Source organism: Chrysemys picta, chromosome 21, assembly GCF_011386835.1.
Source record: "Chrysemys picta bellii isolate R12L10 chromosome 21, ASM1138683v2, whole genome shotgun sequence".
In the NCBI taxonomy this organism is placed as follows: Eukaryota; Metazoa; Chordata; order Testudines; family Emydidae; genus Chrysemys; species Chrysemys picta.
The window spans coordinates 2,918,177-2,942,688 of record NC_088811.1 but is presented as its reverse complement, the minus strand read 5'-3'; the positions used below and the strand labels follow the sequence as shown (position 1 = coordinate 2,942,688).

Sequence of the window (24,512 nt, the reverse complement as noted above, 5' to 3'; positions counted from 1 at the left end):
CTGCCATTTCCAAGTCCTGGCCCCAGGGTCTGTGGCGACTGTTTCAGACTGCCAGTATGAAACAAGTGACTTAGGTTTGTAAATTTCCTGGTCTATACTGGCAGAGATGACACCTGTGAATCATGGTGACAGCTCCACTGGTGGTTACTACTCTGGTAAATTACACATCTTATTTTGTCCCTGCAGCTTGAGGGCAAGACCTCCCCATGCCCAAAGGGGGAGCCTGCCATAAAGAACTGACTTATCTAAGGTTCTGAAACATGCTTCATCTCACTCTCTCAAAGGTTCCCAGTGCAAAATGCTACAGGATAGAAACAGGAGGAAAAGAGGATCCTCGTCCTTTCATTTGGAGACAGAAGGGCAGAGGTTGTGGCCCAACTCATTATCGCTCTCATTATGTACCAGAGCAATGTTTGACAGTATTTAAGGCTCTCTAGAAAGCAAATTTTTTTCTGCCCATTTATAATGAATGTGTCTAATAAAACAGAGATGTAAGAGGATCTCTCTTTGCCATGAAGGCACTGTGCACTGGCCAGGGTGATCAGAAAGCATCTTCACCCTGCTCTTGGATGAGTTACAAATCAGCATCATTGGGATAACACTGGCAGTCCCAGCTGAGACCTGTACCAGGGCCACGGGAGAGTCGAAACCTCCAGCACGCTCTCAGGAGCCTCTGAGAGATGGGGCTCAAAGAACAGCTCGCATCCCCTCCAGTCTTCTGATACTTTTAAACCTTCTTCCCCTAACATGAGTACCAGTTCTGTGGCCACACTTTAAATTCCATTACACACCTCTCCTGTAATTACCATTGAGTTACATGGTCACGGAGTCAGTTTTACTGGTAAATGCCCTGAAGCAGTAAAGGATTTGCAGCCCCATCGTGATTATTAGGTAATTACACTTTGTACAGCTCAAGGTATTTCCTGTGAGACTTATGTCACTGTATCAGAGAAAGAAATATCCCTGTATTTATCCAGTAATAATATGGTTCATGCTATGTAATTATCAGCCCATTTACTACATAGGTGACTATTTAATTACATGTTAATTACTATTTCCATAGTTGTTAAAAAAGGACTTAGGTGACACTGGAGCTTTGCAGTTTAAAGTGTTAGCAGTTTTCTTTATTTACATCGTAGAGACTTTCAAAGAGTTGCACAGGTCTGAACCCAGCACTCCTGAACAACCTCACAATAATAATCTGCTGGGCAAACCTTCAGTACCATAGTGACAAGTCTCAGAGGGGTAGCCGTGTCAGTCTGAATCTGTAAAAAGCAACCGAGGGTCCTGTGGCACCTTTAAGACTAACAGAAGTATTGGGAGCATAAGCTTCCATGGACTCTCTGTTCCTTAAGCCATAGTGAGTTTCGGGCACTTCTGAGCAAACACTCCAGTAACAGACACTTGTGCACAACCTACATTCTCAAGCAAACCCTATAATAACTAATCATCCTCAGGAGTAACCCTACAAGAAGAACCTAATCTCATTTACAAGCTTTCAAACCATATTGACCCAGTGTGTGCCTATATTTCAACAAGTATCAGGACCCTACAATAATAAGAAATTTATTTGAGTGTCAAGCTTAGCTAGGATTGTTAGAAACAGCGATTTAAAAATTCATTTAAGATAGGATGAACACAATATCTTATATATTGTCCTTCCAGCCTCCAATAAAGGATTAATTTATATTAAAAAATGATACCAGCACTACTACTACTTCAATATCTCTTGCCCTGTAGAGCACCCAACCCAGTTCACCACCCTTAGCCCCTTCAGATCTCATTTTGTTATTTTTTTCATGCATAGAGAAGAAAATACAGAAGGAAAATGTATTTCCTCTCTCTCCCATGTCTCCACAGTGGGAGTTATCATTTCATCATATAGTAACTGCCGTAGTCTTGGTGGTGACACTTTCCAACCATATTTATTTCCCTACTGATGTTTATCTGATGTTTTCTTTCACGTATAACAGGGAAAGGAACACAAATACCTGAGCAGCTATTAAGTAATAGAGACTTCAGCCCAATATGTTCGAATACTGTAGACACATCATATGAAATACTTGCTACAAATTGTCTCGAAAGGAGGCGTGTGGCTTTCTGTCTTCCGAGCTTGTCACCTGCACACTTCCAATTACTAATGCAAACAAAGTTCCTTCCAGTGCTGTTTGCATGTCAATCTTTTTAAGATGATGATAACAGTATTCATTAAACATGGAGACAGTTATGCTGCTTCCCAGAGACCGAGCGGTGAAAGCAACTAGAGAAATTGCAGGCCTCCAGCTCACGCACAGCAATCAGCTGCATTCGAAGAAAGTTGATCTCGTGAAGTTGGAATCAAGTTAAACTTGGGATTTGTCTTTTGAACTGCTTTGTTTCCCAGTAAAACCTTCACAAAGAAGTAAATAACGCCTGGTTAATAGAGCTGGCTCAGAAACTGAGGATTTTTGTGGGAAGAGGAGGTTGTGAACATTTTTAATTGAAATGGAAAATTGTTCATTTTCCTTGTAATTTTTGGGCAGTATCATCGAAAAATCCAAACACCTGGGGAAAACAAGGTTTAAATTAAAACTCAGTAAATGCCAAGGAAAATGAACATTTTCAACACAAAAAATTGTTTCTATGAAATGCCATTTTTCATCAGAAAAAACACTCTATGAATGAAAAGTTTCAGCCAGCTCTCCTGATTAATGACAATAGCCCCATTCTCTACAATCACCCCTCAGAGAAATCCTTTCCACTAAAGCTTGATTTTCCAAGGTGCTATGTCCCTTCACTGTGACAGGAATGGTGGGTCTGCATTTTACCGTAGGGGCCATGATTTCCCAAGGGTACTGAGCATTCTCAGGTCCCCTTGAAGTCAACAGATGAAGACATTTAGCACTTCCCAGGACTGGACTGGATCCATAATAGTGGGCCAGCATCCATCGGTTCAGGGTGAAATCTTTGCACAGTTCGGATAAAGCAAAGCTCTCACTGAGTCAAACCCCTGGAATCTGCAAAAGTGGGCTGAGAAGCTCTCAAGAATAGGGTCTCTCCTGCTATTTGAGCACTTCTGCTTTGGTCTCAGTAGTAACCTAGATATGCAAAAGCCCTTGCTTGAATATGAGGTTCATTTTGAGTTTGGGTTCCCCAGCGGATGAAGGATTGCAAGTGGGCGGGGTTGGAGGTGTTATGGAGGATGATAATGACTTAATTTTTATGGCACCCAAAATTGTGCTAGTGCTTCATGATAAAAATTAAAGAAAAACAAGCCAGGTCCACACCCAAGCTGTTGATGAGTTTATAAAGTGAAGCATAAGGATAAATAAACCCTATATTATTTTCATAACTAGGTTCACTGCAGACATTCTTTTTCATATACAGTTCCAGTTGTGTTGTTTTTAATTTTGCCAAGTTCTTTGCCTCAGTACTATCATGTGGCAGAGAGTTCCATAGATCACGCACTTTGAGAGACCATATGGCCTAGTGGCTTGAGTACTGCACTGGGACTCAGGAAATTTGGGTTATATTCCCAGCTCTGCCATTGACCTGCTGGGTGACCTTGTGAAAGTCACTTCATGGCTATGTGCCTCAGTTTTCCTATCTGTAAAATGGAACATTTTAAGCACTTTGAGATCTACCAATGAAAAGCACCATATTGGAGCTAACTATTATTATTATTTATTATGTGCAGAAAGATAATGCCTTTCATATGGTTCCTCTTTACACAGGAGTCCTTGATTGGCCACATGATTAATTATTTTATACCCCTCCTATCTCTCATCTGATGACTTTTCCTTACCAAACTAATGGCTTGATCCAAACCCTATCAAAACCAATGGAAAATCTCCTACTGACTTCACTGGGCTTTGGGTCATGCCCTAAGTATTCTGGACAGGTTTGCATAATCAAAGTCGATCACAGTTTATCATTTGAAATTTAGGAAGGTGTCAGCTTCAAGAGGTGTTTAAGTAGCAAGTTCAGTTTTGGTGAGGTTCATGTACAGGGCAATGTATGGGACTTACAAACTGGAACTAGAGGAAATATGTGCAGCAGCAGTTGGGGGGAAATCCTAATTTTGCTATATTTGCAGAACAGAAAAAAATTGACAGTTTCACAATTTTTTGTTGTTGTCATTTTCATCAAAAAATGAAAATAGCCTTTGACAGACTAAAATCTATCATTCAGTGTGAAAACAAACCCGGTTTATTTGCTTAGTAAATGGCACATCTGCATTTCAGGCAAACCTATGCAAACATGCATTTTGCTGTAGGGTGGAATTCATTCATTCTCTCCTGTGCACAACTCTGCTGGCTGAGGGAAATTTCCAAAGATTGACCTTGACCAAGCTGAGCAAAGCTCACCAAAAAATCTTCAGTTTCCACATGCAAAAATTTGCAAAGTCAATATTGATCGTGTCACATGGCTCTTCTTAGTGCTTGAAGCCAACATAAAACTGTTTCACAGAGTGAAACAGTTTAATCCAGTCTGAAGTACCTTGCTGCAAATATCTGAGCTGCTTATGTAATAATGCTCTCTGATGGCTCAAGGTTTAGTGCACAGCTGGCTGGAGGCTACTGGATGATGTACAGAGTAATATCTTGCCATTTCCAACTCAGCTGTTGGGGCTTTGCCCGCAGAGATTCAAACTGACAACCTTTGCTGAAAGAATAAGTAAATGAAGGGGCTTGTTAAAGATAATATCCCTGTACAGGAGGACCCCAGAGAAGGGAATTCATGGCTCCTTACGATGCAGGACTAGAATGACACATTGAACAATGTTCCATTATTATTATTTCTGATAAGATTAGAAACATACTGATAACAACAGGGGTTGTTATTATTAACCATGAGACAATCCTTCCCCTCTAGAGCTGGCTAAGGCCCTGGATTGGAAGTCAAGAGAGCTGGGTTCAATTTTGAACTGCCACAGTTTCCCTTGGGCAAGTTATTGGGTAATCCCACTCCGTGTCTGTCTTGTCTGTTTAGTCACTAAGCAGCTCAGAGCAGGGAGGTTTCTTATTACGTATGTATACAGCACCTAGCACACTGGGAACTCTGATGTACTGAGATGTCTGTTAGGGATCCATTTCTCGGTGTCTTCATTTGAATGATGAATGGAAAAATCAAAGTAGATTTCATGGTGTCCCTAGTTACTTGAGAACATGACCTATGAAGGAAGGCTGAAAGAATTGGGTTTGTTTAGTTTGGAAAAGAGAAGACTGAGAGGGGACAGGTATCTAAAAGGGTGTCATAAGCAGGAGGGAGAAAACTTGTTCACCTTAGCCTCTAAGGATAGAACAAGAAGCAATGGGCTTAAACTGCAGCAAGGGAGGTCTAGGTTGGACATTAGGAAAAAGTTCCTAATTGTCAGGGTGGTTAAACACTGGAATAAATTGCCTAGGGAGGTTGTGGAATCTCCATCTCTGGAGATATTTAAGAGTAGGTTAGATAAATGTCTATCAGGGATGGTCTAGACAGTATTTGGTCCTGCCATGCGGGCAGGGGACTGGACTCGATGACCTCTCGAGGTCTCTTCCAGTCCTAGAATCTATGAATCTACTGTCCAGCCAGACACTAGCTAGCTCAGCTCATAGCAGCTTAGGTAGTGTTTGGAAAATGTGATCGTTACGTAGAAGAAAACACACTGGGTGAAATCCTGGCAAAACTCCTGGCCCCACTCAGGTCAACGGAATTTCTCCCCTGTCATTTTATCAGTTTGTTCCCGGCCTCCTTTCGGGATTATGTTACTTACTAATGAAAATATTTGTAAGGCGGCTATACTAAATTTAGGAAATTCTGGACTTTATTTTATTTCATGATTCTGACTGATGCTCCGTATTTCAATCAGACTCTTCTGTCAGAGTGACAAGGAATCAGAAAATAATGGAAACTCTCCTGTAACTATTACAGACTTCAGCTTCTGCGCCTACAACACACAGCACAGATCACCTTGTGTCATAGCTAAAGATGCATCACGTGTATGTATTAAGCCTATCAACTTTATACACGGCACAGACCTTTGGAAGTTGTCTGACAGTCTTTGTGCTGATGAATTTTCAACAAGATTATTCAGCACTAGAAAAAAATAATGCTTCTTACCACTTCTTGCTGAATAACAGATCACTAATATACTATAATGCCAGAAAAGGAAACGTTCCCCCGGCCATCTCCATCACGGGGACTTTGTGAATTTATATATTGTTATATTCCCCTTCAAATGCATCAGGGCATTCTGTCTTGAAACGTTAGCAAGAAGAATTGGATTGCTATTTGCAGTAATTGTAGATGATTCCCTTCAGCAGTGCATTATATTTAAATCCCGACAACATTTAGCATGCATATAGTACTTTTTGCTCAAGGGTATGAAAGTGCTTTAGAAACTTTATCTAATTAAGCTTCACAGCAGTTTTGTCAGACAGATGTAATTATACCCGTTTTGGAGGTGGGTAAAACAAGGCACAAATCACTTGGGGAGTCAGCAGCAGAGCTGGGAACAGAATCCAGGAATTTTGGCACTTCATCCTTGTTCTAATCGCTAGACCATGCTCCCTCCAAGAACCAAGAATAGAACCCGTGAGTCCTGACTCCCCGGCCTCTGCTCCAACCAATAGAACAAACTCTCTCCCAGAGCTGGAAAAGTAATCCAGGAATCCTGATTCCCAGTCATTGTCTCCCTAACTGCACTGCTCTAACCAGTAGGTCCCATTTTCCTTACCTGCTTTGCCTCACTCATTAGCATTCAGGTTGTCAGGAGGCAGTTAAAATCATTTGCCTTGACTGAAGACTCATTTCTTCATGGAGGTTCCTTTCTAGTGAACACATCTGATGCTGCGTAAAATAAGATTGACCCCTTGGCACAAGAACTAATTGATCAGCCAGAGCTGCTTGTGGTGCAGGGCACAGCCCGCTAACAAGGGTCTCTCTTTGGACTGTGTGAGAGATGTGATGCTTTGGACTGGCATGTGCAGTAGAGTTGGAAAAGCCAAGTGAGAGGCAAGCTAAGAAGATTAACTAATACACGTGACTCACAATAATTCCCCTTTTCAATTATTTTCCTTCTTTTGCTCCAGAAGTTTAATTTCTAGGGCACTCCGTTTTCTTATGTATTTATTTAAAGTTACAGACTCGCAGCTACTAACATTCAGAGTGAAACATTTTACTTCTTTCACTAAATAAAGAAGGGTGGTTTTATTTTATCAGCTATTGATTTTACACTCCATATTCCTTTCCTCCACACAGATCCTATAGCTAGATTTGCTCTCCTTGGCCTTCTCTCTCACACACACCATGTCCACTGTGGCTGTGAGGAAATGCCCCAAGCTCTTAGATCAGGCTTCGTATATTGCATTTTGTTTCCTTTGCATGGTACCATGTACTGCTTTGAGGGCATGCGGGAAAGGATGTTGCATTCAGCATAGGGTGACCAGATAGCAACTGTGAAAAAACAGGACAGGGGGTAATAGGTGCCTATATAAGAAAAAGTCCCCAAAAACGGGACTGTCCCTTTAAAAACGGGACATCTGGTCACCCTAATTCAGCAAATAAGAGAAAGTACACCTTCCCTATTAGCCTCTCCTTCTTCCAAAAGGACAAGCAGATGCCCATCAGTGCTGTCACATGTTTATTTCTTTGCAGTGTTTTTGACACCTGGTTTGCATTAATTTTGTATTTATGAATTGGTAGTTACATGCCTTGAGTCCATGGCACCATTGAGCTGTGGTAGCCTACAGCAATTCCATACCTACAGCAACACAACAACCTTGTGTTGTCAGGACGCGGGGCAGGAAGAAGATAGCTCAGAATGCAAATGGGGAAGGGGAAGATACTCTTGGAAATTTAAGTTTGTCGGATTCAAAACTCTAAGTGATGGTTGCTTCCATTCCCTGAGAATCAAACAGCAGCATTTCCACTGCCCTGTAGCATTGACCTTGTTGTCCTGGCCAGGATTCCAGCCACAAATACTCCTGTTCTTCTTTTTGCGTAATTACTCTGCCTCTTGAAATTCACCTGCCCATCTATGCAGAGTTGTACATGAGGGGGGAAGGATCCTTCCTGACCCCTGTGGTGAACATCTTGCACCCTGAAACTTAAGCCTTGATTTCCATTTGTCCTAGCTAGAGCAGCGTGAATAGCAGAAGTTTCTGGTTGACTGGCAGTTCTGAAAAATCAGGAAAACAAATTATTTCAGGTTGAACCAAAAATATCCCCCCCCCCCCCAAGTTTGTTGCAAATCTAAAAAGTAAAATTTGTGTCAGACAAAATGTTTCATTTTGATTTTGACCATTTTTAAATGATTTGCTTGTGTCTTAAATAAAAATTGAAATGTTTGGATTTTTTACCCAGATTTCCCCCCCACCCCCAACCAAAACAATTTGGTGAAACAGACACTAATTTATAAAATGTTTTGGTGTCGCCAAATATGAATTTTTGACTGCAAAAAGTTTTGGCTGAAAAATGTCACCCAGCTCTAATCCTAGCACATATGGCAACTCCTCTTATTCTACTGATCTAAAATTACCCAGCCCTTCTTCAAACCTGCTCTCTGTGCCTTCTGCTCGGGTAGTCACAGCTCCTCCGGGATGCTGAGCCACCTGCATTTCCAACACCTCTTCCCTACTCCCCAACCTTGCAGCAGGGCCTGTTGTTGAAGCTCCTGGCCTTTCAGAGGGATCCAGCACTAACATGTTCTAGTATATTTTAGAATTCATTCCTTTTTTTAGCTTTTTGCAGCAGTGTCCCACTGGGAGCAGGTCCAGGTATTTTGTGTGATACAGTTAGATTGATTGCACTTTACAGCTGCTCGGATTTGTATTGCTTCTGACCTTGGGACGTGTGTGGCATTTGTGCTTCGACATGAACATTTATTGAGGCATATTAGACAGTGCCTCTTTGGTGTGGGGAGCCAATCCGTTTGGTCATCCGATCTGCAATACCACCTGCTCTATTGAGAGCATACTCTGGGCAGGGTTAGTATAGAACAGTGGTTCTCAAATTAGGGCCGCCGGTTTGTTTACCTGCTGCGTCCAAAGGCTCAGCCAATCGCGGCTCCCACTGGCCGTGGTTCGCTGCTCCAGGCCAATGGGGTCTGCAGGAAGTGGCGCAGGCTGAGGGACATACTGGCCGCCCTTCCTGCACCCCCCCATTGGCCTGGTGCGGCGAACCGCGGCCAGTGGGAGCCACGATCGGCCGAACCTGCGGACGCGGCAGGTAAACAAACCAGCCCGGCCCACCAGGGGCTGTCCCTGAACAAGCGGCAGCCCTAGTTTGAGAACCACTGGTATAGATGACCCCTCTCTCATGGGGTAGCTGGTGGGGTCTCATTCTGTACTCTGCCTTCATTCCATTGTCACAAAACTGTTACGTGGCATTTATGAGTCAAGGTTGCTATAGAAGCCCGCCCCCGCCCCGAGGGCTTGATCTAGATACATTGAGTGGAAAGGATCTCAATAACTTCAGAGGGTTTGGGTTCAGACTGGAGTGTCCGGCGCTCTTGATGTCACAAGGACTTTCAATTACTGCTGGACTTTCTGGAACTCCCTTGTCCCATTGGAAGAGGTCAAAAAGTGAAAGCCCCATCACCTCTTCTCCATCACGAAAGGAAGGTTGGAGACAGAGCAATACACGAGCAGTTGTCAGGGCCTGGCTCTGGTTAGGGTATGTGGGGGAGGCAAGGACAGTCTCCACCAACAATGGACCAAATGTCTTCCCAATAGATTCCACCGGCCAAGAGAGACATGGCTTCAAATGGTAGGTTCTAGTGTAGAACTTCCCCAAGCACCTCCAGTACCTCTCTGAGCAAAAATTGCCCTAACTCAGTGTGGGAAGACACATATTTCATTCCTACAGACACAAAACCGGAGACCGAACGCATGTCTGTGAGTCAAAACCCTTGTGGGTTGTTCCCATTGTCGTCATGGCAGCCTCAAAATCTCGAGACACCTCGGTTGATATTTAGGATTAGGTCCCCTCCCTTCACCTCCTCTGCCCTTGATTTCCAGGAGCTCTGCTGAGCCGATACCTCTGGCATTCCTCTGACGGCTGGATGAATGACCAAGTTCCATGCCAACAGACAGAATCCACGCCCTGACATGACTGCCCATCTTGACATCCTGCCTAAAGAGCATCCTGTCCTTCTCTGTCCTTCTGCAGCTTTTTGCTGCTAGTAAACGGCCTGCTAGATGACGAGGGTTCCCTGTAGGAATTGCACCTGAAAATGCTGACCGAGTGTGCAGCCAAGACATCGACTGTGTTGCTGCTTGGGCTTTATTTTATGTGTCCCTTTATCTTTTACTGTTTTTAATGAAATGGAAGCTGGCAGTGTAAACACAGTGACTGCTATTTCACTTAATAGCATTGCCCACCAGGAAACCTTTCAGAAATCCCTGCAGAACCCCGTGGGAAGGCGATTGATATTTAGCTTCTGCACTTGTTCCCCCACCCCTCCCTTTCAAAGTAACAAAGCAATTTCACCCAACTTTCCCTGCTCCATAGAGATTTTAATGAAACGCTGAGATAACTATCTTCCTCCTGCTGCCTGGCTGCATTAAAGCCCCAGTGGACTCAGGGGGCGCTGGAGATAGTCCGCTGGACCTAGCCATGCTCTTGTTTGGAAGCATTTAACCAGACACAGATGAGGTTTTGCTGTTTCCTCTTCATTCCCCACCCCCAGTCTCACTTTATGAGTAAATTAGACCTGATGATTTGACATAGCTGCTGCCTGTCATTCACCAGGGCTAACTGATTGGTAAAAGCAAGGCCTGCGCCGAAGAGTTATTCACTTTATAACCAAGCCAAAGGAGCCAGCTAGTGAGTGAATCAGTGAGGGTGGCTTGTCTGCTGGCTAGGACTGGGATCTAGCAGTCAGGACTCCTGACTCCCATTCACAGCTTTGCTGTTGCCTGGTTGTGTTATCTTGGGCACATCAGATATGGCTTTAGTCCATAACAGCTGAGCACTTGCAGATCCCATTGAATTCAGTGGAAGTTGGCGGTGGGAATAGAGAATGGAGAAGCACTCCATGAAGGAAAGCACTGTCAATAGGAGTCAACCAAGTACATGAAGAATAATGTAATATTAATTATAATATTATTATTAATAATAATAATGCTTGAGTGCTCTTTGCCTGGTTGGGAATGCAGAGATGCCCCTTGTACTGGGAAAGTTGTCTTTCCATCGTTACAAACCAGGATCATTTGATGGAGATCGTGAGTGTATTACCCTTTGGAGCCATTGACCCTCTTGCTGGCACTGATGGGCAGCCATTCTCCACAAGCAGAACCGTGGTATAGTTTGCTTGAAACACTGAAATGTAACTGGGAGTAAATGAAGGAAATGGGTCATCTGCAGAATTGAAGCTTGAGCTTGGGGACAAAAAATACCCTCGTCTCACCTCCATCTATTCCATTTCTCACCACATAGACATTGCTGGTGCACTGGCCAACTGCCACCCCTGCCGTTAGGAGGGGGGAGAGATGAGGCAATTCCCCCATGATTGAGAAGGGGGGAAAACCCTTGAACATCGGAAATACGTATATTCATGAGCATTCCACTGCCCATACTTTTAAGTGAGTCGGAGCTGGAAAGAGGTGCTGCTCCCAGAAAGCCAAACTCTCCCAAAGAACATTGTGAGCTGTCCGGACCTGCACTCTTCTGCCTCTCTGCCAATGTGCCTTCCCCAGGACCTGGACAGGGCCTCTTCTAGAGCACAGCGGGCCATGGTCCTCCACGGCCCATGCTGTCCTCCGCCTCAGAGCTGAGACTTCCCGAAAGAGCAGCCGTTGCTGCCTGGGGATACCATGCTGAGGCCATCAGTTCATTAGGAATTAGACTGAGACAGTGATACCAAACCATTTCACGTAGGTCACTGAGCAGCTGCAGTCAGACAATAATGATTTTTAGCTGCTCCTGACTAATAACTAGCCTTGTATCTGATCACCAGGTCCCCGAGCTGCTGGACCCAACAGCCTGTGCTTCATTTTACTGTCGAGGTGGAACGGGAAGGGGTCTGCTTTCTGAATTTGGTGCTTAGAGTGAGGAGGCGTTGTTAGCAAAATGGATCGTTCTTAGTCATTGTGACTAGCACTTAGCTTTGTTTACGACTGTGACAGTCTTTGTTGCTGAAAGGAGTCTGTGCATCTAACCTCCCTGCCTCCTGCCAAAAATATCTAGCCAATCTAGACATGCATTGGAAGGAACCATGAGCTAAGCTAGACCTAAAATATCCCCTATGGGGTTTGATCATCTAATGGCAAAGAAGTGGGGATGCTAAGGGAAGGAAGCCTTGTCTAGTGGTTAGAGCATAGAACTGGGAGTCAAGGGATGTTGGGTCTCGTCCTGACTCTGAGACTGGTTCTTTGTGACCATGAGGAAGTTATTTCACTTTACTGTGCCTCTATAAAATGTACTGCCCCCCTCGCTAGCTATGACTTTATCACCAGTGACATCTGCCCAGTCCCTCCTCCTCCCCCTCCCCTAATGGTCTCCTGTCCCTTTTTAAGACATTCTGAAATTCCACTCCTGCTTCAAGTTCTGCGCATCAGTCTTTCACTCCCATGCCCCTAAGATGCTGGCAAATGCTGAGAGTGTGCTTCTTTCTGTGTACCAGCTCCCTCTTTGCTTTTATTGTTTTTAACGCTGCAAGTCTCAGCTGGTGACTGAAATCCTGACATCTGATATTTCTGCAAATGACAAGACTGGGGCAATGTGGAAAGCAAGCTGCTAATCCCTGAGTGCTTTCAAAATGTCAGCACCGCAGTCGGTTTCCGCCTCCTCCGGTTCTCAATCCCTGCTGACTGTCTCACAGCATTAGCACTTTGAGTAGATTGAGCCTTCTCTGGCTGTGTGCTGGCAGAGGAGACATTTTACCTACCTACACCCTGAGGTCAGTAAGAGAAGGAAAACCAAAGCCCAAACTCCACCAATTTTGTTCATTAGGTGGCCTGTCAGCTGAGAACCTCTGCTGCACAATGGGAACTGCAGTGGGTCGTTGGTGCAGAGTGACTGCTTTGGATTATGGGGCCATGAGGCAGGCCTCACAACTGTCTGTTCTGGTGCCAGTGACCCTCTCTTCAGGAGCATTCTCCAGAACAGAGCCAGAAACACAAAACAGGGTCAGAATGAAGATGACCAAATTCTTCAGGAGATTCTGACACACTGAAGGGAGAGGGGAAAAGTTTCCTCTTGCAGAGGCACTGTCCTGATCAGCAGGGAGGAAGAAAGGGAGTTGGTCATAACACAAGCAGGTGCTAGTGGCTGAGGGAAGAGGACAGTGAGGTATGGGGAGGTGGTTTCTGTAGAAACATCTCACACTTCCTCAGGGCCCCCGTGATCCCAAGGTCCTTGACAGCAAGCCTGAGGAGAGGCAGGCTTGGAAAGGTTCTCCACCCTAAGTGGCTAAGAGGCACCTGGGCCATCTCAGGCTCTTGGAGGGCTCCTGCGGTGTGAGATAGGGGAGGTATAAATGTGTGTCTGGAATGGCACCTCTTGCCCAAGCAGAGAGAACCCGTTGCTGGTGCCTGCAGTCCAGGCAGCCCTAGACCGACTCAATCCTTGTGGACAGAGAGCATGATGTGGCTAGCACAGACCCAACTAGGAGCAGCTGCAGGGCAAGCTCGGGCATGATTTCAAACAGGAAGGAGTGGGCCTGGTTTGAACATTATTTGAGGGGATGGTGCATAGGGATCGGGTGACACACGTTCTCAGCACCTCTGGTGATTTGTTTTGTTCGCCTTTATTACCAGAACCAGACAAGCTCCATGGAACTGACAGGTCTGTGAGCCCCATAAAATATTTGAGTTCACAAAACGAGTCTCTTTTAATGCACCTTTTCTCGATCATTTAAACACATCCCCCGCCTCCCCACCCTCCTGAGGAGAAGTTAATAAAAATTACTCATTCCAGGGCTGAGTTTAACCCTTCTCTTCTTGCTTCAGGGAGATCTAGATATGGATAGAGATAGATACATCTCCCTGAAGCAAGATATAGATATATAGATGTTAATGTAATTTTAATTTTAATTTAAAATGCGTTTTCTGTCTATAGCACTATTACATTGTATTGTGCACTATTAAAGAAACAATGGCTTGAGGCAGAGGGATTATCAAGTTACACATCAGTCTGCAGGGTTTGATTTTATTACAAACCACAACAATACAGCCATCAAGGGGGGGAATCCTATTGATTGATTTATAACTTGCTGATCCATCTGTCCCCAGCCATTATTCCATGTATAATTTTTCATTATGTGTATGACAACTGATTCTCAGCCACATTAAAACTCAATGTGCAATCACGGAGGAATACAAAGAACTACTAAATATGTTGGAATAATAATGCCTGACAGTAAAAGTTTGATGGAAACCAAAAGTGGCTGTGCGGGCACTGGGACAGTCCTGGCATCTTAAAATCTGGAAATGGAATTTAATTGTTTACTTGTTATAAGGAATATTAAACAGCAACAACTGAAAGGCAGCGGGGACAACTGGGGTCTGCGGCTGGCTACATTACTGCCCTTGGACAAATCGCTTCACTTCTGTGTGTCTGTTCCCCCTCTCCTCCTTTGTCTTCTACACTGCAAGGCCTTCGGGCCCAGGATTGACTTGTGCTGTGTGTATGTACAGCACCTACCACAATAAGGCCCCCATTTCAATTGGGGCCCAGGCACTAATATAGTAATAATGGAACAGTAGGACCAATTGGACACCTTAGTCACCTTCACCAGCACCTAGTAAGAATGGCCTAGAGATAGACCATGGCTGCAGTGTCCACAGGGGGATGAGTTCATCTGATGCACCCTAGGAACTTTCCAGCTTTCCGGAGTTTCTCTTGTAAGCATCTCCACCTGTGAATGGACATTTCCCCCAACACAGCTGATAGGCATTGTGTCAGCTCTGCATATCAGCATAGGTTGAGATTAAGGCCCGGGTGGGTGGTGTAGTACTTGGTTGCACTGAGCCTGGCTAGCCCTTGTTCTCAGTCAGCCTCCCATAGTTAAGTTAGTGAATCTAGATGTGGTGTCTTGTTTAGATCTTTATGTCTGTGTCTTCCACTCGTCCCCCACCCCTCACGCCTCCCCGGCCATGGCTCTGTGGGAGTACGGGTAGTTCCTTCTGGCAGGGACTGGTGAGCACTGTGCCTGAATAAACCTCCTCCCAACGTTGTCGAAACCTGAATCTGCAGCATATGTTCCTCTGCTGACGCAGCCACCAGAAGCATGAATGGACACCAAGTTCCTCCTTTCAGCTCAAGGCTTTTTGTGCACCATCATTTTGCTTTTACCCATATCTTTCTAAGCGTTGATGCTGCAATGACCGTCAGTGCATTAACAGCAAACTCCACAGGATGTTTCTCCTGAAAAACTTCCCGTATTTCATTCACGTCCATGGGACTGGATTTTTGGTAGATATTCTTCTAAATGCGAGGGTTACATTCAAAGGAGGGGAAGCGTTAGCCTACTATCTCTCATGCTGGGTTACCGAGGGGGCCAGGTATCTTCAAAACAAAGCGATCTGACAAGAGTTGCTGACAGAATAGGTTTCAGAGGGGGAGCCGGGTTAGTCTCTAAGGTGCCACAAGGATTCTTCGTTGTTTTTGCTGATACAGACCAACAAATTTATTTGGGCATAAGCTTTCGTGGGCTAAAACCCACTTCATCCATGCATCTGATGAACTGGTTATAGCCCACGAAAGCTTATGCTCAAATAAATTTGTTAATCTCTAAGGTGCCACAAAGATTCCTCGTTGTTTTTGCTGACAGAATAGTTAACCATCAATGGGTCTCTGTGTCACAGCTCCCTTCCAGGTGCCTGGTCCTAGCAGGGTACTCACCAGAGCTGGCTCCATCCTCTGGTTCTAAGTGGTATTTCTGCTCTCGGTCATATCTAACAAACCAACTTTTGGGGCGGGGGGAAGTATCCAGTCCATTTCAAGCTATCTACCCAAGCACTTGGCAGTGAAAGTGTTGGTAAATCTGGCTTGTTAAAGGTGACCTTGGTGTTGTTGTATTAAACTGTCAGAGTTCACATTTCTGAGTGTTTGATTTATACTTGGTATGCATCTTGGCACAGAAGTCTGCACCACTTCTTAAAAAGATGTCACTTCTCACTGATGTTTTCAACATGCTATAAACAGCTTCGATATTTTATCCCTTTACTGCAATGTTGAGTAAAAGTCCACCTCCTCCAGGAGGCTGCCAGATGGAAAGTGAGGCTGCTGCAGTTTAAACTTGAGTAATGAAAAATAAATAACAGTACACTGAGTAGTGTACATGGAGCACCGGTGCTCAGATCAGCAAAGCATAAATATGGAGGCAGACAGATACGTGGATAGACAGAATCTCGAGGGCCAGTTCCTCAGCAGATGTAAATTAGCATCCTTCCATTCACTACTATGGAGTGATGCCTATTTACATCAGCGGAAGATCTATTTCTGGGTCTTTAGTGCACATGGGTAATCTTGAGTCTCCCGGCTAAAAGAGTGGAAGAGAGAAGGATGTATCTGTCAGAGGGGCCTTTGGAAATGTGGCTGTCTACAGTTGTGAGGTAAGTGAGTAATCCCATTGACCTCCTAGGTAAGAACTAATTAGTGTGAATAAGGGTTGCGGAATCTGGAAGGAAACAAGCTACATAATGGCTGTTCTCTGTTGTGACATCTCTCTTCCTGGGTGACGTGTGAAGAGCGTTTTCCCTCTGCTCGGAAGCTAACAGATGTCACAATAGACTTCAGCTGTCAGGTATTGGTCCATGTCTTTCACTCGTCTTCGGGTCAGAAGCAAATTTCAGTGACATTTCTGGAAAATTAGCGGTACTTTGAACATGTGCGGGCAACAACTCTGAGTTAAGGTGAAAGCCAGTAGCACATGCAAACGGCTCCAGATACTTGTCTCCATGTCTGACTTCTCTTGGTGGTATAACAGTGCCATCATCCAGGTGGTCTCAGCTGTCAATAAGCTTCTAGAGCACATCTCCTGGCTGGTGCGTGTAGGGGCCGTCCCTTCCCTGACAGGGGAAGATACTAGCGATGTCACACTAGTAGTAATGAGAGTCATAAATCCTGATGAGACACATTAATCAAATACGCCTTCTTCCCCCCCTTTTCCTGTTTATCAAAGAGTAAAGCAGTAAATACAGGGCTAGATTGTGACGCGGACTATACGGAATAGGAGGGAATGAGAGCCCCCTTTTCATGCCTGCAAGGGCTACCCAGACTTTGGGTCCAGGTATGCAGGAATAAACAGGGCTGTTCACCTGTATATTCCCTTCCTAGAGCAGGGGAGTAGAGAATGGTTGGAGAGGGGCAAGAAACAAGCAGAACCTTGGCTGCATCTGACACATGGCCAGCATGGGGGAGAAGGTAAAGGCCCTCTTATGAACAGTCTTCTGGAATAATTAGTGCACTTCACACAAGGGCCTAGTCTGGAACGCCTATTCTGCAATAACCATGCCGATCAATTTCCACATGTAGACAAGCCTTTCCTAGCTAGTCAGCCCCCCTGCCTCTTTCACTACAGACTGCGAAACTCAGACTATGGGAAATTTTGCTTCAGAGTATTTCATTAATCCAATAGAGGATGCTTTGGCCTAGATCCGAAGCTGGGGTAAGTTGTCGTAATAGTACGGTGACTTCAGCTGAAGCTATGACAATTTACATCAGCTAAGGAGCTGCCCATTGTACTAGATCTTCTTTCTGAATGTGGGATTTACCCCCAGGAAGCAGGTTGGGAATCCCTTGGCACCGAGTACTTTCTATCAAGACATGGAAACAATCAAACCAGTGGATTATACACATACATACATTTGCTGCTTTCAGTGCCACACTTGCATTTATTTATTTATTACAAGTATCTTACACCAGGATAATATTCACTGGAGCTCTAACATCTGTTTGCGAAAGACAGCGTCCTTGGGCGGCAGCCAGCAAAATCATTTCATTGCAAAATTGCAACTGTAACACACGCACAAAGCCACAAACCTACTATACACTGAGATGCTTTTGTTTTCAAACTACTCATTAGGAATGATGCACGAGCCAAAATTATACCCCGTGCAAGGTGAATTAGGAGAAAATGAGCCCATCTGACCTTCTAAGTGATAGTAATTACAGTACTAAGTGCTATCTATGGTTAATCCCATTCTCGCTACAAAACTGTACCAAAGTTTCTTTCTTTCCCCAGAGGGTATATGTCTTTATGTTTCTTCAGTTCTTCATGCCTAATTCAGCCTGACAAGCAACATAGTTGAGGGGATAGAAAATAAGAAGCCTGGTTAAAAGATTATTTTATATAATGCAAGACAGAAAATTAAGTTGCTGCTGTCTGATGGCGGCTCGCTGGCGCTGAGTGAAATGATTTGGGAGAGTGAATGAGTCTTGCTCTCATTTTTAGGGGATAGGTGTCAGGAGCTAACACTGCAGTGGGCACTCAGGAGATAGACAGACCTGCCTGGGAATGGGGCCTCGTTTTCGCTTTGTCTGGCTTGTGCGGCCACTGTCCTTGCGCTAGCAGCCTTTTGGGAGGGCTTTGATGCCCAAGGGGTTAGTCCAGCACTTTTCAGCTAAACCAACCTCACTGAAAAAAGGTTATTAAAATCATTATTTATGCAAAATACTTAGGGCCGGACTGTGATCCTCTGCTGTGGAGTAGCAGCTCATGCTGTGACTTCAGTAGGGCTGTTTCCCATTCCATAGCAATAAAGGTATCCCCTTCTGGCCCTAATGGACTGTAAGGAATGGGAAGAGGAGCTGGCGGGAGCAGGGAGAGAATTAATATCTCATGCTATCCCCCTGAGGGTAGATACACGCAGCAAACTCGGAGACAGGGAGACCTCAGTGGATAAGGCAGGGTTTACAGGGAGAGAGTTATTTCCCAGTGCCACCCGACGGTTATTAGGGTTTTTTGGGGAAGGCAGCAGCGATTGGTGGTGCATGTAAATGTCATTCATATTCCCTGTCTCACTGAATTACATACTGTCATACTCCCATGCTGGTGCCAGGAAGCACCCCTACAGCCTCCCTGTGATGTAGTTTGTACCAGAGCCGGACTCAGGATCTCTAGAGAGTTTGAATCCCAGCCAGTCAGTTTCAATCAAATAAACTCTTTCATTCCCCGTGAATTACAGAACCCCGCCCTGCGCGTTTATGAATGTGGTGCCACGCCCAGGGCTTAGGCCACTCCGTCGCGCTGGAGCAGGCAGGGGCACTCAGGTAGGGACGTGGGGGACAGCAGTGTGGGGGCTCTGAGCTGCTTGGGACACAGAGGATACACCATAGAGTGAGTCACAATGTCTTGAGCTGCTGGGAGCAGAGAGAGAGAGGCAGAGTCCTGGAGAAGCAGCAGTGAGAATCCTGAAAGGTTGATTGGAGAAAATGGAAGCAGAGGTCGTGGGAGCCTTGTGGCCCTGGGAGCCTGTTAGTAAAGACGGGGAGGGGGCAGTGCCAGGAGCCCGTGGAGTCTAAGGGGCAGATAGGGAAGAGGCAGCATCTGGAGGGTAGCGAGGTGACTGGTGGAAGCAGCAATGGGAACCTGCTGTGCTTTCTAAGGGAGAGGTGGCCAGTGCAGACTCAGGTCCAAGCACACAGGGACACTGTGAGTTACAGAACCACCGTTTTGGGGTCCCCAGCCTGTATACCCTTCTCAGGCTTGGCACTCTTGTGTCATCCCCACACAACCTGGGTGGAATTGTAGCCTTGTTGCTGGCTCTGCATCTGCTTCCCAGAGCTTGGCAGTCTTGACTTGAGCAGAGCTTGAAGTTTTACCAAGGAATTCAACTGCAGTTTGGGTTTTTGCTCGTTCTTATCCTGGATTCCTTTTGTTTCCTATCTCCACTCTCTGCTGATTTTTCTTCACAGGTCTGGCAGTCCATCAGATCATCACAATCACAGTGTCCCTCATCATGGTCATAGCTGCTCTGATAACAACTCTGGTCTTAAAAAATTGGTAAGAACCACTGGAAATCTGTTTGGCCTGAGTGTTGGGGCTGGTGCTGGAGTGTGTGGAGGGGTAGACGGGGGATGAGGAGGGAGGGACAGGAATAATGATTCCTTTGAATTGCAAAGAATTAAAAAAAAATCAATAGATGCTCAGATATCATGGGAATGAGCCCCAGAGAATTGCAGAGAAATTAAAAATAATCTTTGTTTAGGTTGAGATTTTCAAAGAAGGGCCCTCAACTCTCTTTGAAGTCTGTCTTTTTATTTAGAACTTAGAATTTGGTATTATGCCCAACCTTGCACTATCCAGCCATGTTTGCAAGAATGGAAAACAAAACAGCTTGTGCCCACCATATGGGCACCTGAAAAAACACCCCCACCACTAATGTGTCAGCTAAGCACTGTGGTGGGAGAAAGAGCGTTGGCACTCTAGGACTACTGCTAGTCAATGCACTCACACCCCCAGAGTCATATGTCAAAATGCAGGTTACACAACTGCATCTCATTTTAAGGCCCCTAAATCTGAGAAGTTTGCATATTGCCAGAGCTAAGTGATTCAGCTTCACATCATAATACCCCTTGGACTTCACACTGGCAAAGTATGGTATTGCACACTCTTAGTTTAGGTGCTCAACAGTGGCATCTTCTGGCGAGGACAGAGTAATTTACTCTACTGCTCTGGGTTTCCCCACCAGGGTAATGCACCCTGCCCTGAATAGAATGACTTTATTGCTGAGTTACTGTCTGAACCTAAGCTATTCCTTTAAACACAAGACTGGCTCAGCATATAATAATTATATTTTCTGACCTTTTCTGTGGCTCTAGGGACTGAATGCATCTTCTGAGCCTCTTGAATGCATCCAGTTTTACATTCACCACATCCCCTAGAGTGCCCATACACTCCTCTAGCCTAATTTGCTCTCATTTATTCCTCAACATCAGCTATGCACATAGTAAAATAGGTTAGTTCTTAGCTTCAGGCATTCCTGCCGTTACCTATTTTCCAAGAGAAATTGTCCTACTTTGAGGTCAGTTTTGCTGGATGTAATAATGCTATTGCACCCATGGGTAATCTGAAAAAAATGCAGCGTAACTCTGCTTCTCTTCTACACAGTTCTCGTCTACTGTAGTTTTTTTCCTCTCAGCAACTATATTCTCTAATAGCTTCAAAGCTTATCTGTCATATACTGTAATTTCCTGCAGGTGATCCCAGTATTCTCCTCAGGTGATTGGGTAAAATAAGATATTGACACTAGCAATATATTGAAAAGTCTGATCATCAGGAATCCCCTTATTAAACAGGATTGAGAAGGCTCATCTTACGTCCTGTGTAGTTAGAATATACACACCTTCTCACCCAGTTGGGTATTGTTAGAGTCTTACAAAAATAAAATGGTTGAAAATGTTTGTAACGTTCATAGAGGAAGTGTTTTTGTCAGCCCTGTAGCAGAGATATATACTTCCACATGCCATTAAAATATGTATTACAAGGCAAGAATTTCTCAAATCACTAGTGATTTTGGATGCCTCTGTTTCTAGGTGCCTAACGACTTCTTGGAGGGCATTGGTATTTCTTAGAGCTGGACAAATACTGCAAAACTTTCTGGGAGAATATTTACTCAAATTTATAAAGGAATTTGCTTTGGACATGCAGGTAGCTCTCTTCTGTCCGCTTTCTGCAATTCAATTTTCCTGGCATGGATGCTCACAGAAAGAGGATGTCAGAGTTTCATGTACCAGCATTTGCAGAAAGCTAATTTTAAATTCACAACAGAAGTGCTTATTAGACCTGGCCAACTTTTTTGGATTTCAAAATATAGATGAAAAAAAATGATCAAAATTTCACATTTTGATGACAAAACTTGGAAAAAGGAGGAGAATCCATGGGATTTTTGCCCTCCCCCCTTTTTTCAACCAATTTAGCATCCGTTTAATTTTTAAAATATTGTTCAAAAACTCATCAATATTTCAATGAAAAAAAAAACCAGGAAAACGTTCAACAAATATTTTTGCCATTTCCCTCCTCTCTTTCCTGACAAACTAGACTGTTATACACTCATCAAAACAGAAAACTGAAACAATACTACATGATTTATGTGACCAATGTTAACTAATTAGCACAGGTCAAATAGCAAGGCTTGGAGAGAACTGCTTGTGATCAGTCCTGTGTGGGGGAAAAAATCTGCCAAAACAAAACATTGTTGGATAATTTCAAACAACAGCTAAAATATCAGGAAATCTCACTCTGAGATATGCGCAAGAGCAAAACAGAGCCAAAATCCCTGTGGCATTGTGATCTATTTATGCAGCTCTAATCTTTGTCAAATTGTATTTTGAGCCCTTGTATATACCAAGGAAGGCAATGTGGTACAGTAACAAGAGTGGTAGGCAGGGAGATAATATGTGTAGATTGTGAACCCCTTCGTGCCACAGACTGACTGTGACTTTGGGCAAGTCATGTAACCACGCTGTGACTCAGTTGTCAGTTGTATGAAATGGGGTTAGTAGTTTACCCACTTTCTAAACCCTTTGAGATGAATGATTGCTCTGTGCAGTGCAAAGTTTATATTATCTGTGTAAATTCGTAATATGGGAACTGCTTACCGTCAGCAGGTGTCTATTTCAGTTTGAGAAATCAATGGAAACTGTACAGATCACCATTATGGGCGGACGTCTGGATGTACACAAGGGGCCAAACCAATCATTGGTGTAAGTGGGTGTAACTTTATTAACATCAGTGGGATTGCTCCTGCTTCTGCCAGCCATGAATCTAGTTTAGAGAGTTATTGGATGGGATTTTCAAAAGCCTCTAACATACCTCGGTGTCTAATTCCCCTTGACTTTCAGTGGGACTTGATTGCCTAATTTCCTCAGGCACCTTTGAAATTCCCACTTGATACTTATCGCTAGCATTTTCGAGCCAACATGGAAAAAGTCAGGATCTTAATAAATCCATATTTTACTAAATACAAGTGGCCGGATTTACCGCAGTGCCGAGCCCTCCGATGTGCCGCTGAAGTCAATGCTCAATAGTTTTGCACATTACGTCATTTCTATTCAGGATTGAGGCAACTAGCTTTAGCACCTAAGTCTGAAACTTTAGGCTTATTTAGAACAACATAAAAACAGCCAGACAACATCAGACCGGGGTCCATGTAGTCCAGTATTCTGGCTCCAGCAGTGGCCAGTAGCAGATGGTTTGGATGAATGCCCATAATGGACAATTATGGAATAATGTGCTCTCAAGGGAAAGGTTCTTATTCACCTGCATCAGCTAGCTTGTTTTCTTATGATCTGAAAGTAAAACAATATTCTATCAAGCGTAATATTCCCATTATCCATACAAATGCCTACACTCAAATTCTCTGTTGGTGTAAATCCATTGAAATGGAATTATGCCAGCAAAGAATTTAGCCCCTAATCTTTTTCTGAATTCTACTAAGTTCTTCGCCTCAATTATATCTTTTGCAATGATGATATTTAAACCTTGGAAAGCCACGGTGGTTGCTATCGTAGGTATGGCATCACAAGTGTGAAAATGACCCCATGTCCTTTTAAAACTTCAGAACTAATTCTAACAATCCTGGGCTCTTTTGGAACTGGAAATACTAGAAATACAACTATTCTTGGCTGGACTAGGGTGTGGGAGAGATCAAGGATGAAATCCTGATCCCAATCAAGTCAATCTGAGCTTTACCATTGACTTCAGTGGGGCCAGGATTTCACTCCAGGAGTGAAAATACATGAGTGTTTCAACCACATCAGGCAGGATAGTTAAAAGGCTGGTGGTGAGAGAAGGTCCCTCCAATGATTGTGCCAATGAAAAATACTGACACTAGCATGTGGCAGGCTAATTTTTCAGTATCTCTAACTCAGCCCAAACCAAAGGGGCTGTAAGTCTCACAAGAAGCTTTTTCTTAGGGGATAGGGAAAACAACGGAGTTGAGCAAAGCACTCCAATGCTTATCCTGAAACTATAACTTTAGAGATCAGCCTACCTCTAGATGTAAATATTCCCGATCAGTCTTAAGGATCCCCTCCCTCCCTTTTCTCTCTAGCCTTTCCTCCCATTATTGTTATTTGTAATAACAAATGGCTGTACATCTTTCTCTTCTTTATCCTCATGCACCTTCGGGTGCCTGGGCGTCCACCAGTTTCCACCATTTATTTTGATCTGAGTATTGTGCTGATACATTGGATATGGTTCAGTCATTGATTCTGAAGCCTCATGTAATCACGCCTGACAACTCATTGGTGTGTTAGTCTACAGGGGAGATTCTATACTTCAGCCCCTTCCACCTACTGCAGCTCGCTATCTTTGAATTGTATGACCGTACATATGGTTCTCCAAATTGTCCAGGACATGTAATGTCTGTGTAGCAGGTGCCCTATTTTGTGCCTATATAGATCTGGAAATACAGTACGTTTCTAGAAGGAAGAATAACATCCCATGTCAAACTCACGAGCTGCAGTAGGTGGAAGGGGCTGAAGTATAGAATCTCCCCTGTAGACTAACACACCAATGAGTTGTCAGGCGTGATTACATGAGGCTTCAGAATCAATGACTGAACCATATCCAATGTATCTGTACATGGTCTGTGAGA

The 24,512-nt window shown here is 44.2% G+C and overlaps 1 protein-coding gene across 2 annotated transcripts in view; it reads left to right on the top strand.

The window, feature by feature from the left end:
• Nucleotides 1–24,512, top strand: part of LOC101934243 (adherens junction-associated protein 1) — a 72,109-nt gene that overhangs the window by 25,894 nt on the left and 21,703 nt on the right. For both annotated transcript variants that reach the window (XM_042854050.2, XM_008167144.4), the window contains exon 2: nucleotides 19,828–19,915. In XM_042854050.2, coding sequence (XP_042709984.2) covers nucleotides 19,828–19,915 — 88 coding nt within the window. The remainder of the gene's footprint in view (nucleotides 1–19,827; nucleotides 19,916–24,512) is intronic.